This window comes from Gambusia affinis, linkage group LG09 (assembly GCF_019740435.1).
Source record: "Gambusia affinis linkage group LG09, SWU_Gaff_1.0, whole genome shotgun sequence".
Classification (NCBI taxonomy): domain Eukaryota; kingdom Metazoa; phylum Chordata; class Actinopteri; order Cyprinodontiformes; family Poeciliidae; genus Gambusia; species Gambusia affinis.
Window position 1 is genome coordinate 13,569,322 of NC_057876.1, and position 15,419 is coordinate 13,584,740.

Here is a 15,419-nt window from a genome sequence, read left to right on the forward strand (position 1 = left end):
ACAGGAAGTGTTCCAAGAGAAGCTCAGTTCACATGTTTAAGTTAAAGAAATGGCGAGAAGAGGAACAAAAAGATATCAGAAACATTTAATAGTGTTTTATGTTTTTTCAAAGTATTGTGTTTGTACTAATGTTTGTAGTCCCATTGCTTGCATAGTTTTTAAAGACTTATTAAAAATGTTAAACAACATCTAGATAGTGGAAAACAAGCATTTTGTCCAGCCCCCCCTGCTGGACAAAATGTTGTTTTCATTTAGTAGCGAAGCAGTGGAGCTGCTGCTCATAGATTGAAAAAACACATCTGCAGTGCTCATGTCATTGACATTTGCATAGACAAAATATATTCTTTTCATCAATGCTTGTATTTGCTGAAATGTTGATAATAATTGGCACTACCATGGGCTATTGTTTTTTGCTTGCTTTATAATTTGTCCATCTTTCTTTGTACCTTCTGATTGTTTTTGGTCCTTTCAATTCAGTTCATTACCATCTTATAATATGTTCATGTTCAGAGTCAGTTAACAGGACAGCGAAGTGGGTAAAAAATAGCATCCAGTTAACTGGGTGCAGTTCAATAATAAACATGATACTGTTTTTGGCATAAGAACAAAAACCATTTTCATGTGGTTGTACTCATTTTGCTACATTCAGCTACTGTGACCACAGCTATATAACAGGATTGTACAAGTTGACTGGAACTTGTAACAGATGAAACACGCACCTTCAACTTTACAGTTCATCAACATGTGCGATCATTATTACAAAGAAAAAAAGAACATCAATAAAAGAACATTTATCAACTTTTTGCTTGAGTCTTTCTCAGTGGCTATTGGATGACTGTGCTTTAGGACTCTCACTAAACAGATGTGCTGCTGGAATAATTATCCAATAAAACAATTGATATTTTATGAGTCTGAAGCTAAAATTGTTGTGGGTTTTTTTAATTTCAAATGTTCTTTACTTTACAATGGTTAACAATATGCAAGATGGTATCTATAGATTTATAATTGAAACTGAGATTTGGGTGTCAAATTTTCTTCCTTTGCATTAGAAATAATGTCAAACAGAAGACCAGCACTACATTTTACATGGACAAGGAAACAACATGGATGATAGTAGAGACTGAAGAAAGGAAACAAAGATTAACAAACAAGGAAGGGGAAATTTAAAAAAAAAAATCTTTGGCTTTAGTTTCTTAGTGAATTTTCAGTTTTTTCTCTACATGCATGTACCATGTTTTTCATTTTTTTTCTTTTATTTCATTTCACCAGCAACTGATTTTTCAAACCTAGTGAACAGAAATTGATCAGTAGTCAATTGAAAAATACATTTGAGCTTGGTAAATATCAGAATTTTGAACACAAACATCCTTTCTTTCTACAGTTACACAAGAAAGAGAAAAAAATTCTATAGACGAAGAGCTGATCTTTTCTTCATGCAGTGTTTTAAATTACTGATCGGCCTGAGCAAGCGAAGCTGTACAGAGGTGAAAAAGGAAGTGGTGGCAGCTTAGTCAATTCTGCTGCCCCCCCCAGGACAACTTTTATTACGTTTCCAGTGTAATGCAAAACAAAAACGAGCTTTTCAAATTTTTTTATGATTGCTTACAGGCACATCATCTGAAAGACTTAACATAGTTTGAACAGCGAAAAGCCCATTTACCCCAGACCTTATGCAAAATTAGTGTTGTAAGCGAATGCAGAATCATTTACAAATTGCAACTTCTTACAATTTCAAATGAACCCATAAAAGTTCGTTTTAACTGCATATAAAACAATATTTTGTCATCACCTGTAAACATCATCTAAACTATATATTAATCAATTTCACAAGAAAAAGCAGACTTTTTTTTACCACCCAACAGCTTTCCTTCTGCGAAGTGAAGACAACAGAGGAAGTTTAAAAATACACTGACCTCGCTAACCTCGCTAACCACGCTAACTACAAAACTTTTTTTTCTGCCAATATAATCAAGTCAGTCTGCATGAAAGTCAAAAAAAAAACTGTCCTTCAGTTTTCTCACTGCTGTGTGATCAGCAGTTCTGTCACCTTGCAGCAAGAAGATTTAAAGCCAGTCTGGAGTCTCTCTGCAGGCAGTTTGCATGTTGTCCTGTTGCATGTGTGGGTTTTCTCTGGGTATTTGAGCCTCCCTCCACATTCTGCAGTTCAAACACTTGTCTGCTGGGTGTATTAATGACTCTGAATTGCCCTTCATGTGTGTGTCTCTACGTGGTCATGTGTGTCTCTCTGGCAATCTGCCCAGGATGCAGCCAACCTTACGCTCAGCCCTCCAACGACTCAATTATATGTGGGTAATGACCATGGATGGATGGATGGATGGATGGATGGTAGGAAAACAAGGAGACAAAGAAAGAGGCACAACAGGAAGTTTGCTCGGTTGAATTTGAACTGATCGCTATCGAGAGTTCTCTTCCTCTACTTCTTTAAAAGGACTCTCATTTCTCATCTTCACTATGCTTCTATTTTTGTTGAAAAGTCAGTTCTAGAAGTAACAGACTGACTTAAACGTGTGTCTAAAATAGATTCACATGTGTTTTGTGTTTTATAAAATGTGAGACTTATTTTCTGCTTCGAGTTCTGAGCAGAGTCAGTATTTTTGTTTTCATCGAGGAACACTTTTTAAATGTTTCTGATCAATCCTAAAAACAGCTAAACAATATCTACATATATATATTTTTTTAATTCAACTCACAATTGCTTTTTATGTACTTACAAGGACAAAAACATTTATTTGTGCTTATGCTTAATTAAATCAGACTGTTCAATTACATTAAAGTCATCTGGATTCTCTTTTCTGATGTAAGTGACAAAGTCCTTGTATTTGTTCTCCTTCAGTTTGAAATAGAGCCAGATCCCGACACAGGAAACAATCGTTACACCAAACATCAAACTGTGTACAAGCAAGGAGATATCTGTAGAGACAAGAGCAACAAGAAACAAATGTTAAATTGAAACAAAAACAGGAAAGTGAAGTATTCATTTTCCTAACATTTCTGGACACATTGTACTGCAGAAGATAAACTTGGTGATTTTTATGAATTTGTGATTTATGGAGAAGAACTGTGAACTTTTGGTAGTGAAATTGCAGAGATGATTATTTTTAAATTAATGATTATAAAATGATCACAATAGGAAGTCTGGTTACAAAGATCCATTTTTTTTCCCACCTTTACAAACAAACAGAGTTTTTTCCTCAGAGGCGTAGCTGACTTGATTCCTGACTGAGCAGACCAGACGTCCTGAGATGTTTTTTCTCAGAATTATGATGTTCGTCTCATTATGCACATAGAGGAGTTCAGAGTTTGTCAGTGTGTGTCCATCCATAGTCCAGCTGTACTGCGGACTGTCCCCTCGCTGACAGAGACAGGACACTTTCATCTCTAACTGCGACAAACACTCAGTGACGAGCCGGACAGAAGACACAGGAGCTAGAATGAGAAAACACTCTCATAAATATTTATATAGCATTTTTTTATTATTATTTTTTGTGATCCACCATTTTTTATAACAGGAGAAAATGTAAAATGTTGCCCTAAAGACAATAAGCCGTGTTTAACTGGCAGTGTGTTTGTTTCTACAACAGCAGATGCAGTAACATGTGGAACGTCTGTATATATGAATGCATACAAAAACAAGTCTAGTGATAAGTCGATTTCAGATTTCAGTCAGAATGTTTTTACCTTGAACTAGCAGTTGAAGAGTCTGCACTGTTTTCTGTCCTTCAGAATCAAATATTTCCAGATTATATTCACCACTGTCAGACCTGCTGAGGTTTGTAAGGCTAATCGTATCATTGCTGGAAAGAAAGAATAATCTGTTCTGAAGGACATTTTGAAAGAATTTATGTCCTTCACCTCTGAGGATCATGGATGTTTTATTTTTCCATTCATGTTTAGGTATTTCTGAGGCGTTGTTCATCAGGCGGATGATCACAGTTCCTCCCAAAGCTCCAAAACACTGAGCTCTGTCCTCTCTGGCGTCACAGCGAGTTTCTCCCGCTGTAAACTCTGAGAAGCAGATGTTAAAAACCAAAGCAGATATCTGTGATCCTTGAAGTTCCCAAAGATTTTTGCATTACACAGAATCAAAAATCACAAGTTTGCGTCAGTTATTTTAAGTTGATTATTGTTGTAGATTTCATTTGATGAAATCGGATGTTTGATTTTACATGGAAGCCGAACATAAAAGTTTTACTTTTAAAAATAAAATGCTGATGGTTGCATTTGACAGAAAGTCATGGCTGTGTTTTGTTTGTTTGGTCATTTGACATACATGTAAACATAACAATGGTGTGTGTTTTAAGTTAAAATCTCTCACTAGCTCATAACTCCAATTCCCAAAATTTTAAAGAATCATTCAGCTAAGAAAATTTTGTGGTTTAAGAATCTTAGAATAACTAAAGATGACAAATAAAACCAACATGCTCTTTGTGTTAAGGAATATGTTTATCTATAAGTATAAAAGTAAACTGTGTTTAAGTCAAACTGCCATGTTTTTGTTCTTCCTACCTTTACAAGCAGAAATGATCTGCTCTTTGGAACCGATGCTGATGTGATTCCAGACTGAGCAGGCCAGACTTCCTGACACACTGTGTCGCAAAATAATAATGTTATTCTCACTGTTTGCTGATAGAAGTTCAGAGTCTGTCAGTTTGTCTCCGTTCAGAGTCCAAATGTACTGAGGACTGTCCGCTCCCTCAGAGACACAGGACACCTTCATCTCTAACCGGGACAAACACTCGGTGATGAGATGAACAGAAGATACAGGAGCTGAAAATGGAAAATGAAATTATGAGGTGATTCTTTATGGGTAGAACTATAATAAAATTAATTAACAGTCAAAAAAAAAAAAAAAGCTTCACCTTGAACAATCAACTGAAGAGCTCGGCTTTCTTTAATCCATCCATTTGAATCAAAGATATTCAAAGTATATTTACCACTGTCAGTTCTCCTGAGGTTCTTGAACGCAACTGTACCATTGGTGGGAATAAAAAGAAATCTGTTCTGAAGGGGAATTTGATAGAAATTGTACCCTTTGCCTCTGAAAATTACAACTCTTTCATTTTTCCATTCATATTTAGGTATTTCTGACACGTTGTTGAGCAGCTGGATGATCACTGCTCCTCCCTCAGCTACAAAACAACGAGCTCCATCCTGTCTTCCATCACAGTGAGTTTCTCCTGCTGCAGATTCTGAGACAAAATGAAAAATGTTTCAAAACAAAGCAAAAGAACAGAGTCAATATCTGTCCTCATGCTTCAGAACGTTGTAATAAAACTGCCTTTTTAGTGCTCTATTTAATGATCGGATCAGACATCTGAAGTGTTTGTTGTAATGTTGCCAATTTATAGGAGCTATAATGAGTCTTGATGAGGTTTCTTTTTAAGAAAATATATGCCAAAATTGGGGAAGAAAATCTATGTATGGTAGATGAAAACTACTTATTCTTTCTGCCTTTAAGAATATTTTTTTATTTATATCTAGGTATTTCTGAGGTGTTTCCAATCAGTTGATTAACCGCATTTCCTCCATAGCGCAATAACACTGAGCTACATCCTGCCTGCCGTCACCATGAAATTGTGCAGCTGTAGATTCTGAGAAAAACATGTCGAAAAAGCAAACGATTGTGATCCTCCAGAATCCAGTACACAAAATCAAGAGTTTGCTTAATTACTAAATGTTAATATGACTGGTTTGTTCAAGAGGTTTTGAATATGTCTACTCTTATTTGGAGGCTGCGTGTGAGCATCAAAGTAAAATTTATTTCCTGGTTTACAAAAAGCCCACTGCAATATTAGACAGTAAAATATGGTCAAAAACAAGCACAAAACTGGTCATGTTTTTTAAGCTTCGGTTGCTCTAGTGCCCTTTATTCAAAAATCCAACCCTGGACAGCTGCGCCTCGTGTGCTGCCCTTTTATCAGTCATATTTCTGTTTCGTTGTTCAGTCTTCTTTTGCTAAGCATGACAGAATAATAAAGAAATGTGAAAAAATATTTTCTTTTGCAGAAAAATGACCACAACACCTCACACTATTGCATATCAGTTTTTTACTTTCACTCACTCTGTATTGCACCTGCAGAAGTGACAAAAGTGACTCAAACGTAATAGCAGTGATTGAACAGTAACTTTACTAAAAATCTTCCCATACTATCCAAATTCTTTACTCACTTCTGGATGGTTAAAACTGAATGTAAAAATAAAGCTGGTCTTTTTGTAGGTAGGTGGCGTGCGGAGTAAGATGCACTGATCTTTTAAAACAGATAATAAATTGCCTGTTAAAGCTAACTGATGTTTTAGGGTTTACAACTAACAGGTAGAGTGACTTAATTTCTTTTCCCAAACTTTATTGCTAAACTGCATGTGATTAAAACAGGAGCAGAAAGGTTGATGCACATGTTTTCAGTCATTTCCAAATGTTCAGGGCTTTTCTGGTTGTCTCCCTTTTGAGGTGACTTAATTTGATAAAATTCATTTAAATCTAGCTGCAGAGAATTACCTCTTGATGATAAATATGCATACAGCACACCACATGTTATTTAAGTCACTGTAGTTTTGAACGCGATTCTACATTAAGATTGACTTTATTAAGTGACTTTATACATTAAGTGACAACATGAATGCAGGAAAAAGATTTTGCATCCTGCCATTTAAAATTTGTTTCAGGATTTCATAGCATTCATGTGACACTGATTCATGACGTTACCTACTTTACTTATTTAATAGTCTCTTCAGCATTGTGACCTACTGTGTTGGTTGTAAGGAGAACTTAAATTAAGGCCAAAGTGTAAACTCTACACTTCTGAACAAATACGGAATAAACTACAACTCAGTCAGATCTCACATGGCATAAAGTAACCACATGGCATCACACTTACTTTTAAAAAACAGGTTCTTACCTCTTATTGACTCACTGCTGCTTATTTAAATGTTGTAAAGAAAGTATATGAGCTATTTGAAATTCAACATTTTTAAATGGGCTTATTAAACGACCAAAAAACATGAACTCACCATGCGTGAATTTGAGTAGGGTCAGCAACAATCCAACCACGACATTCATGACTTCACAATAGCTGCCAGATCATTCAGTTTGACCAAATGCAACTCTGAAAACTGTCAAATGTCGCTCACAAATAATTAGGGTTGAAGGAGAAACTAAGGCTGCAGAGGTGACAAAGGAAATGATGAGATCTTGGTCAGCTCATGATACAAACACTTGTTTCACTCGTCCACCCACTCCCTCTCATCACCACTCGCCTTCACCACATTCTTCTGCTACTGCAGTGCTAAAAGGTGTATGTTTACCAAACCCTGGGAGGAAACAGATTCTCTTCTGCAACATATATGTGGTTTGTTGTGCCACAGAAGATAGACAGATTTATGTCATAATTTTTGCCTAAGGTATAGAAAAGAACTTTGATTGTGATATTTTCATATCTTTGAAAAGCTTTTTATCTTTTGAAAGTTTATTGTAGGTAATCTTGTTTCTCAAACATTCAGTGAAATTAAACAAAAAAAAAACATGTTCATAAAAGAACAGATACAACTATTTGTCTTACATAATATGTGCATCTGTGGTGTTTGTGGTGAACGTATCCAAATTGTTTCAAATTGTTTCAAAAAATAGCATTCCCTTCTTAAAACATTTATACAAAAGTTGACATTAATGTTGCAGATTTTTATTTTTTTTTTTTTTTTTTACAATGATTGTACATCTGATGATTCTATTATCCAACAACATTCTCCTGATGCTCCCTGATAAGATTTAATTTTATTTTTAATAGATGCAGTTCATAACAAAGGTATAAAACACAGACTGTCAGGGTTTAAATCAGGCCACATTAGAATTACACTATGTACTTACTAATTATATCAATTTGATTCACCAACAGACTCCATAATAGAGAAATACAGGACTCTGTAAATATGTAAACAATTGTTGGCAAGTTGTTGCTGGTGAGCTTCTCTCTATTGAGTGTGATTGACAGCTCTGATTGGTTGTTTCTGACGTCCATTTATCCATTTTCCACTCCTTCTGACATATTTCTTCAGATAGTAATAGGACCCTGGGAAGGAGGGAGAAGAGCTCAAACTTGTTTTCACTGTCTCACCTTATACAGTCAAGATTTGATTACTCTTTTAACAAATATGTATAAAGACATATTTTCATAAAAGTTACCTACTGAAGCTTTAAACAAGGTGAGCAAACTGCAGTTCAGTTCTGGGTTCATCACTGTTCCAAACTTTCGTCAATTGTGGATAATGGCTCTCAATGTTGTTTTGGTGGCAACCCAAAACCTTAGAAAATGTTTCTGTAAGCCATTCCAGACTGATAGATGTCAATAACTTTTTAATGCCAATTTTTTTATGTTTTTGTGTTTTTTAATGGGGTTTTTTTCCTTTTCATTTAATTTTTTTATTTTAATTTATTCTTCCTTATGTCATCTTTAGCTGGTTACAAAATTTGTTTGATTATCTAAAACTTTTAAGTGACAAATAGCAGAAATGTATGTTGACTCACTGAGAGGTGTGACAAAGTTGAAATCAACGCATTAAACAAGGAAGAAGAGTGACGGCATGCAAACTGGCAGAGTAACAGATCTTTAGCTCCAGCAGATGGCAGCATTGAGCTTACGTTTACGCTTAAGCGAGTTATTCAGTCAACTCATACAGATTAAAACTATATTAAATTAATGTCACTTCTAAAAGACTACTGAAATAAAACGATAATGTCAACAGCATAGTTATCTTTTATTAACTAACTTAGTATTGGTATGGCTAATAACTCATTTTACAAATATGTTGCATACATCTAAACAAATTGCATTTGAAGCTAAGAGCCAGTGGTCAATAAACAGGGTGGAGCTCGGAAGTGTTCACTGTCCACCCTGCAACAATAAGAACTGTCAACCTCTAGCTTTCTGAGCAGTCATTAAAGTTGTTTTGCATCAATCCTTGTGCACAGTGCTCCAACTCAACAAATGTATTTATTTATTTACGCTTCCAGGCACAAGTAGAAAATACCCTATTATCTCTACAGCTGTAGCACACGTAGTGATTTGGTGGTTTAGTTACGCAGTTGATTGGCATTATGTCCAGACTAAGTTTTGGGAATACAGAGAAAATCCCAAAAAATTTTTTGATCAGTAGCTTAAAGACAGATAATGTTCTATTTGAAGTGTGTAGTGCTCACAATACACACATCTGAAAACCCTGTGGTGTATCTGAGTAACTTTTTGGGCTTAGAAATAGACTTAATGATCTCCTTAAGTATTCTTGTACATTAGTTTCACAAGATGTATAATTACAAACTATTTAACTGTTTTTACTTGGACAAAGACAATGAATCAGTAGGCCGCCTGCCTCTTTTTTGTCTTACAAGTTCACTGACCTTCATCTGTGAGACTCCTGGTTACAAGACAGGCAGTGAAAACTGGCACAAGTCTTCACAACATGGGCCAGTTTTTTGTTTTTTTTTTTAAATAAAAAAACAGAGCAAGAATTTCATTGTATTTCTTATTTATTTTACGTGCACAACAAACTACATACAATATTTAAATTAGACAGTCCATGTACCGTAATCAATTTTTGCAGGGATTTTTAAATACATGTAGAACATAAAAATGATCCCGATGTTTGCCTGATTACAAGAATGGCATAAAACATTAAAAGGTTTTGTGAACAGACTTTGTGGTCTAGAAAATGTCTTAGTGTATTTTCAGCTTAGGCGAACCCCAGAAGCTGAGAAAAGTAAAACAAGTATCAACCTTAACTGTGTTTTTGAAAAATAAACCACATTAATTGAAGTTTGAGACATTCTGGCATCCTTACTTTGTCCCATTCACCTGATTTCAATAATGCATACTTTGTAAAGGAGACCCCAGTAACTCAGGTCACCTAACTTTACGGACTTGTGCATAGATCGGGGCTACTGCAGCTACCTCCGACTGCAGAGGAAGCTCTGAAAGGGTCACTTGTTTGACCTCCACTTCTTCTTCCACACTTTCCTCTGTTTGCCTCTCCTGTTGTGCCACAATCCTGACTTCAGCATAGATAGGTTCGCTGTTGTCTTTCTCCACTGCAAAATGTCAGAAAGGCATTGTTCAGGTAAACGCACTTTTTTTTCAGTTCAACAAGAAATATAAATTACAAAAGAATTAAATATTAAATCAGGTCGGTACCTTTGAAAGTATGTTTTTTCTTATGGGTGCAGATTAATCCTATTCCAACAGCTAAGAGAAATACCAGTGCTAAGAGTACACCAACCAATACCACCAAGAAGTCTGTTCGAAAAGCAAAAATAAACAAACATAGATCTTTAAAGTAAACTTTTGATTAGTGATGTATTTCTAGGGGACACAACATGCAGTTGCCTTACCGTCAACACTGTATTCCTCCGCTTCGACACAAAGGGTGTTACCTTCTGCCAACACCCACTCAGATATCTGCGTCCCATTGTAAGTGCAGTTAATGAAAATGAACCCTGGGAGAAGGGAAACAGTGCATGATTGTGATTGTGCCACTGTTAAGATAGTCAAAAAGTTTTTTTTTTTTGGTAGTTTTTAATGTTGTCATTTACCACATGTAGATATGGTTTTCTCTGTTGAGAGAGAACTGAACCGATTCCAGACTGAGCAGACCAGACGTCCTGAGATATTCTGCCTCAGAACAATCACCTCAGTCTCATTATTTTCTGAGAAGAGCTCTGAGTCTGTCAGTGTGCGTCCATCCAGAGTCCAGTTGTATTGCAGACTATCACCTGTCTCTGATTGACAGGACACCTTCATCTGTCCCTGAGACAAACACTCAGACACAATCTTGATGGAGGACACAGGGGCTGAAAGAAAAACAGTTGATTTCTTTCCAGAAATTTGCAGATTTGCAGAAGAAATATATATATATATTATATATATATATATGTGTGTGGAATATGCTAAGAAAACTACTACGATGTTAAATTGTGACAGATCTTCTTCCATTAGGGGAAAAATAATTTACCTTCAACAATCAACTGAAGATTCCTCTTTTCTATTTTTCGTCCATTTGAATCAAACGTTTCCAAAGTGTAGTTACCACTGTCGGCTCTGCTGAGATTCATGATACTGAATGTACCATACAGGGGAATAAAGATATTTCTGCCCTCAGTGTCATTTGGAGCAAACTTGTCCCATCTCCCTCTTAGGATTGTTGTTGTTTTATTTTTCCATTCATATCTGGGGGTTTGTGAAGTGTTGCTCATCAGTTGAATGACCACCGTTCCTCCCAAAGCTCCATAACACTTAGCTTCGTCTTCTTGGATGTTACATTGAGTTTCATCAGTTTTATCTGAAAAATTAGACAGACAAACTTAAAAGTAAAAGAGTAATGCCTAAGATTCCACGAACTAAATTCTAAAGGAAAACCTTAGAAATGATGTCAGATTAGATTATTTTTGACATGATCTCGGTGGTATTACACGGTGACAGTGTCAGGAACTAAAACTGATCTGGTACCACAAAAAATGAGCCTGATAAAAAAAAAAAAATCCTTGACTCGTAGTTGTGCAAGTATTTAAGAAAAATGTTTCAGATTTTCATTTGAAAACGTTTCTTGAGAACCGTGTACAATTCTTTCCACTTCTCTAATATGTGAAGACACTGAAATTTGTCTGAAAAAAAAAAATCCAGTTGTATACATACTTTTGAAAGAACACCTCTTGAATATTTTACGTTACATTTTTTGACCTTGGTCTGCTTTGCACTTGCGTCTGATGAATTTACTTGAAAGCCAAGCATTAAAATAAGATAAACTGTCCACTGTTGGTGGTCTGTGAGATTGTGTTGTCACCTATCTGTTCTGACAGGTTGTGGTATTTATTCTTGCAAACTAGTGGTCAGCTTAGGACTTATGTACCTTTAACTAAAACATAAAAAACATCCTCTATGTCTGCGTGCTTGGGAATAGCAAAAAGAAGATGATGTGAACTTCAAGCAGATTAAAAGACTTTGACACTGGTTCACACATGCTTTTTATGTTAAAAATCACTCTGTGAGGAAGCTTTAAGCCACAAAGGTCACACCATCCATCAGTGTTAGTGCCGTTGCAACGACTATGCTCAGACAAACTACAAACATCCACCACTAGAGAGAAAGTTAACCACAATCCCATAGCTAATCTAGCTAATGTCTAAAAATTAATTATGAGAAGTGTGCAATTGTGAATTATGCTTTACATTAAGCATCAAAATGAGCAAATCTGACTGCATTCAAAGGTTTGATGCCCAAACTGACAGAGTGGATAATGCAGGTGCACTCTCACACATGAATAATGTTAAAACTCTGCTCCACCAAGTATGGCCGGGAACGGCTTAGACGATGCAAGCATGCACAAATGCATACTCTGAAGTTTAAATTATGATATATATATATATATATATATATATATATATATATATATATATATATATATATATAACAAAACTCATCTATGGTTGACTAACCTTCACAAAGAGATATCCTCCCCTCTTCTGAGACACGGTTGATGTTATTCCAAACTGAGCAGGTCAAGTATCCGGACATGTTTTGTTTCAGAATAATGATGTTATTCGCAGGATTTCTTCTCAGGACCTCTGTGTCTCTGGTTGGTTGTCCATTCAGTATCCAGGAGTACTCAGGACGGTCCCCACCCTCACAGAGACAGGACACCTTTAACAACCCCTGAGCCACGCAATTCGAGATCAGACGCACAGACGACACAGGAGCTGAAAGACGCACACAGATACAAACACTGAAATTAGAACATTAATAACATGTTTTTATAAGGTCTTATTTAAATCATGCAAAGTTTTTCACAATGTTATATGCCTAAGATAAGGTCATATTATAAACAATAATTACCAAATTGAAATATGTTTTTTTTTTTATCCAATTTACCTTGAACATTCAGCTGTAGAGTGTTATTTTCTTTTCTTTTCCCATTTGAATCAAAAATCTCAAGCATATATTTACCACTGTCACTTCTGCTCAGGTTATTGATCTTGAATGTTCCGTTGTTAAGAATAAAGACAGATCTGCTGCTCATGGCATTGGAAATAAGCATATTGCTTATGACAGAAAGAATAATTTCGGTTGACTCATTAGTCACCGATGCTTCCTTCTTCAAATTGAATCTGTGTTTTTCTGAGGTTTCGTCCATCAGTTTGAAGGCCACAGTTCCTCCCAAAACACCGTAGCACTGAGCTCCCTTCTGTCTGGCATCACAGTACTTTTCAGCTGCTGAAAATGAAAAAGATAAAGGTACAAAGAAGAAAAGTTTTTAACCTTTAGTTTCTACAGAATCAAAAACAAAGCGAGCTGGTAGGAGCATTTGTGTGGGAAACCACTTAGCTGAAGAAAGCCCACGGTTTCCAGAACTCGTCTTATGTGAACATACAGCAAAGAGAGGATGTTTTTCATTTAAGGCTGAGTTTTATTAGTAAAAGACAAACGATAAGTGGCATTTAGAGCCCAAAACATTGCTTTAAACATGTCATTCATCAGCATCAGTTACAAATCAATGTCTTCAGTTATTTCCTTCAGGTAGAATTTTCTTCAAATGTAGTGACTTGCTTTTTGTGATGAAATAAATTCACAAAACTTGAAAAACTTACCATGTGATACTTCCAGGAGCACGAACAACAGTCCCACCACAGCTTTCATATCTCCCCAGGAGCTGCCACTCTACTTTGTGCAGGTTAACTACCCAGACTGGTGTAAAATGTTTCCTGTTAGTAATCAGCCTGAGAACAGAAGCCGTGGGCGCACAGATGAAAAAGGAAATGATGAGAGCGTGGTCACTTCTCACCCAAAGACAGAACACCTCCCCCCAGCCAATAGTACTGTTTTGTTATGGTAGTACTTAGAAAAACAGAGACTTTCTCATGTCTCTGTGGCCACAGACAGTGTTTTTGCATCATAAAGGTGGCTGCCTTGCAGAGGTAAAGGATGTTTGCATCAGAATGACGAGGCTCAAGATAAAAATATTGAAGCATCTTCACCTTGCGCATGTTTTTAATTACACAGTGGTTGCATCACAGCAAGGATCTTTTGAGATTAAACCTCCTCAGCCAAGACCTTCCTGAGCGATGGTGCTATCTATTTCTCACAAACCAAAACATATATGTTAGACTATTTACTAAAATCCCATTATGTTTGAGAGTCTGCATGGTTGGTTTGTGTCACTGTAATAAACTTGAGACCTCTTCTCATTCTGACGGCAATAGGAAAGACTGGTCGCCATCTTGTGACCTGTTTGAGACCAGTTTCCCCCAGAAACGTGTGGCAGTATAACTAATTTAACAATCCGTTAAAAAGGGGTGAACAATTACAACAAAGACAAGCATGATGTTCAGAAAGTTTTCCAGATTTGTTCTTATCCTGTTGAGAATCACAAGAGTACTAAAGTTCACTTCAACCATCACGAGGAGGGAAGTGGGCACTGGTATCGATCAGAGGACCAGGGGAGACCAAGTCACTTAAAATCTTGTAAAGTAACAACAACACAGTGTCATCACATGTTGACTTCATTTTTGTTTCTCTCTTTCTCCAGTTTAGTGTTTTAAGCTATAGTTAGTTGGACTTCCTGTTATTTTAAAAAATACTTACAACCATGCAGCTCTTGTTGTTCCCACTAGATGTCCTCATTGCTCACTTTAGATGCCGTGAACATCCGCTCAGCACGAGTAAAAAACCCAATTGTTTCCATTCGCCAACTCATCCTCCCAGTACATCCGCTCAGTCGTTTCATCATGGTCCATTTATATGTCTCCCTTGTCATCTTATTTTACTCTCTCTTTTTTTTTTTTTTTGCTTAAAATTAAAAAGTCTTCATCCTGATCCAGTCTTCACCTGCATCTGGATGCATAATACCAATATTCCTGATAGAACTACGATATAAAGTTTCCACATCACCAAGTAAATAAAAATTTTTGAAGCATCTAAATGAGGCAAGAGATCATTTTTATTTTAGGTTAAGAAGTCAACCAATCCAACGAGACTCCAGGGCTAAAGATCACAAAGCAAGCCATGATTTAAATGTCATCATGGATTCAATATTGAATTTGAACAACCAAATACAACCTTTAATAGCAACTAAAAAAATAACTTGTAACTTTACAAAACAGGGCACAGAAAAACTGGTGCATGCTTCTAATTTCGGTAAAGTCAACTATTTCACCTTCAGGTTAACCAAAATTGTGCTGTGACTGTCAAAGTCCTGGTTATCTTTATCATTTAAATACTACGATGTCTTAGCTTTTTCTTTGTTTAGATTGGAATTTTGTCATTTCACTTTCAATGTGTATTTTTTGTGTCTGATCCATTTGATTTGCCGCAGTTGCGACGTTGAAACTTTATTCTAAACTTCTGTTGCAGTATTTTAGCTGG

The 15,419-nt window shown here is 36.1% G+C and overlaps 2 protein-coding genes across 3 annotated transcripts; both read right to left on the minus strand.

Moving 5' to 3' along the window:
- Window positions 1–2,746: 2,746 nt before the first annotated feature.
- LOC122837440 (contactin-4-like) lies at window positions 2,747–7,178 on the minus strand. Its single transcript, XM_044127794.1, has 6 exons — window positions 7,030–7,178; window positions 4,881–5,210; window positions 4,528–4,788; window positions 3,700–4,026; window positions 3,187–3,447; window positions 2,747–2,931 (listed from the first exon to the last, which is right to left on the minus strand). The coding sequence occupies exons 1-6, from the start codon at window positions 7,076–7,078 to the stop codon at window positions 2,747–2,749; spliced, it is 1,413 nt and encodes a 470-aa protein (XP_043983729.1). The 5' UTR covers window positions 7,079–7,178.
- A 2,364-nt stretch (window positions 7,179–9,542) lies between these two features.
- Window positions 9,543–13,772, minus strand: LOC122837618 (contactin-4-like). 2 transcript variants are annotated; one of them, XM_044128091.1, is made up of 8 exons: window positions 13,646–13,772; window positions 13,005–13,271; window positions 12,497–12,757; window positions 11,017–11,343; window positions 10,598–10,855; window positions 10,397–10,501; window positions 10,200–10,301; window positions 9,543–10,096 (listed from the first exon to the last, which is right to left on the minus strand). In XM_044128091.1, the coding sequence occupies exons 1-8, from the start codon at window positions 13,692–13,694 to the stop codon at window positions 9,912–9,914; spliced, it is 1,554 nt and encodes a 517-aa protein (XP_043984026.1). In that variant the 5' UTR covers window positions 13,695–13,772; the 3' UTR covers window positions 9,543–9,911. The 2 variants fall into 2 exon arrangements, with proteins under 2 accessions (XP_043984026.1, XP_043984025.1); XM_044128090.1 differs by having other exon boundaries at window positions 12,930–13,271.
- Window positions 13,773–15,419: the final 1,647 nt, after the last annotated feature.

Bases quoted from the DNA above. Each gene is read 5' to 3' on its own strand.
- LOC122837440 (XM_044127794.1), bottom strand. From the start codon at position 7,078: ATGAATGTCGTGGTTGGATTGTTGCTGACCCTACTCAAATTCACGCAT. The intron at 5,211-7,029 runs GTGAGTTCATGT...ATTTTGTCTCAG, and splicing joins CCTACTCAAATTCACGCATG to AATCTGCAGCAGGAGAAACT. The intron at 2,932-3,186 runs GTGGGAAAAAAA...TTGTCTCTACAG, and splicing joins AACTCTGTTTGTTTGTAAAG to ATATCTCCTTGCTTGTACAC.
- LOC122837618 (XM_044128090.1), bottom strand. From the start codon at position 13,694: ATGAAAGCTGTGGTGGGACTGTTGTTCGTGCTCCTGGAAGTATCACAT. The intron at 10,856-11,016 runs GTAAATTATTTT...TTTTTCTTTCAG, and splicing joins TCTTCAGTTGATTGTTGAAG to CCCCTGTGTCCTCCATCAAG. The intron at 10,302-10,396 runs GTAAGGCAACTG...CTTTTCGAACAG, and splicing joins GGAGGAATACAGTGTTGACG to ACTTCTTGGTGGTATTGGTT.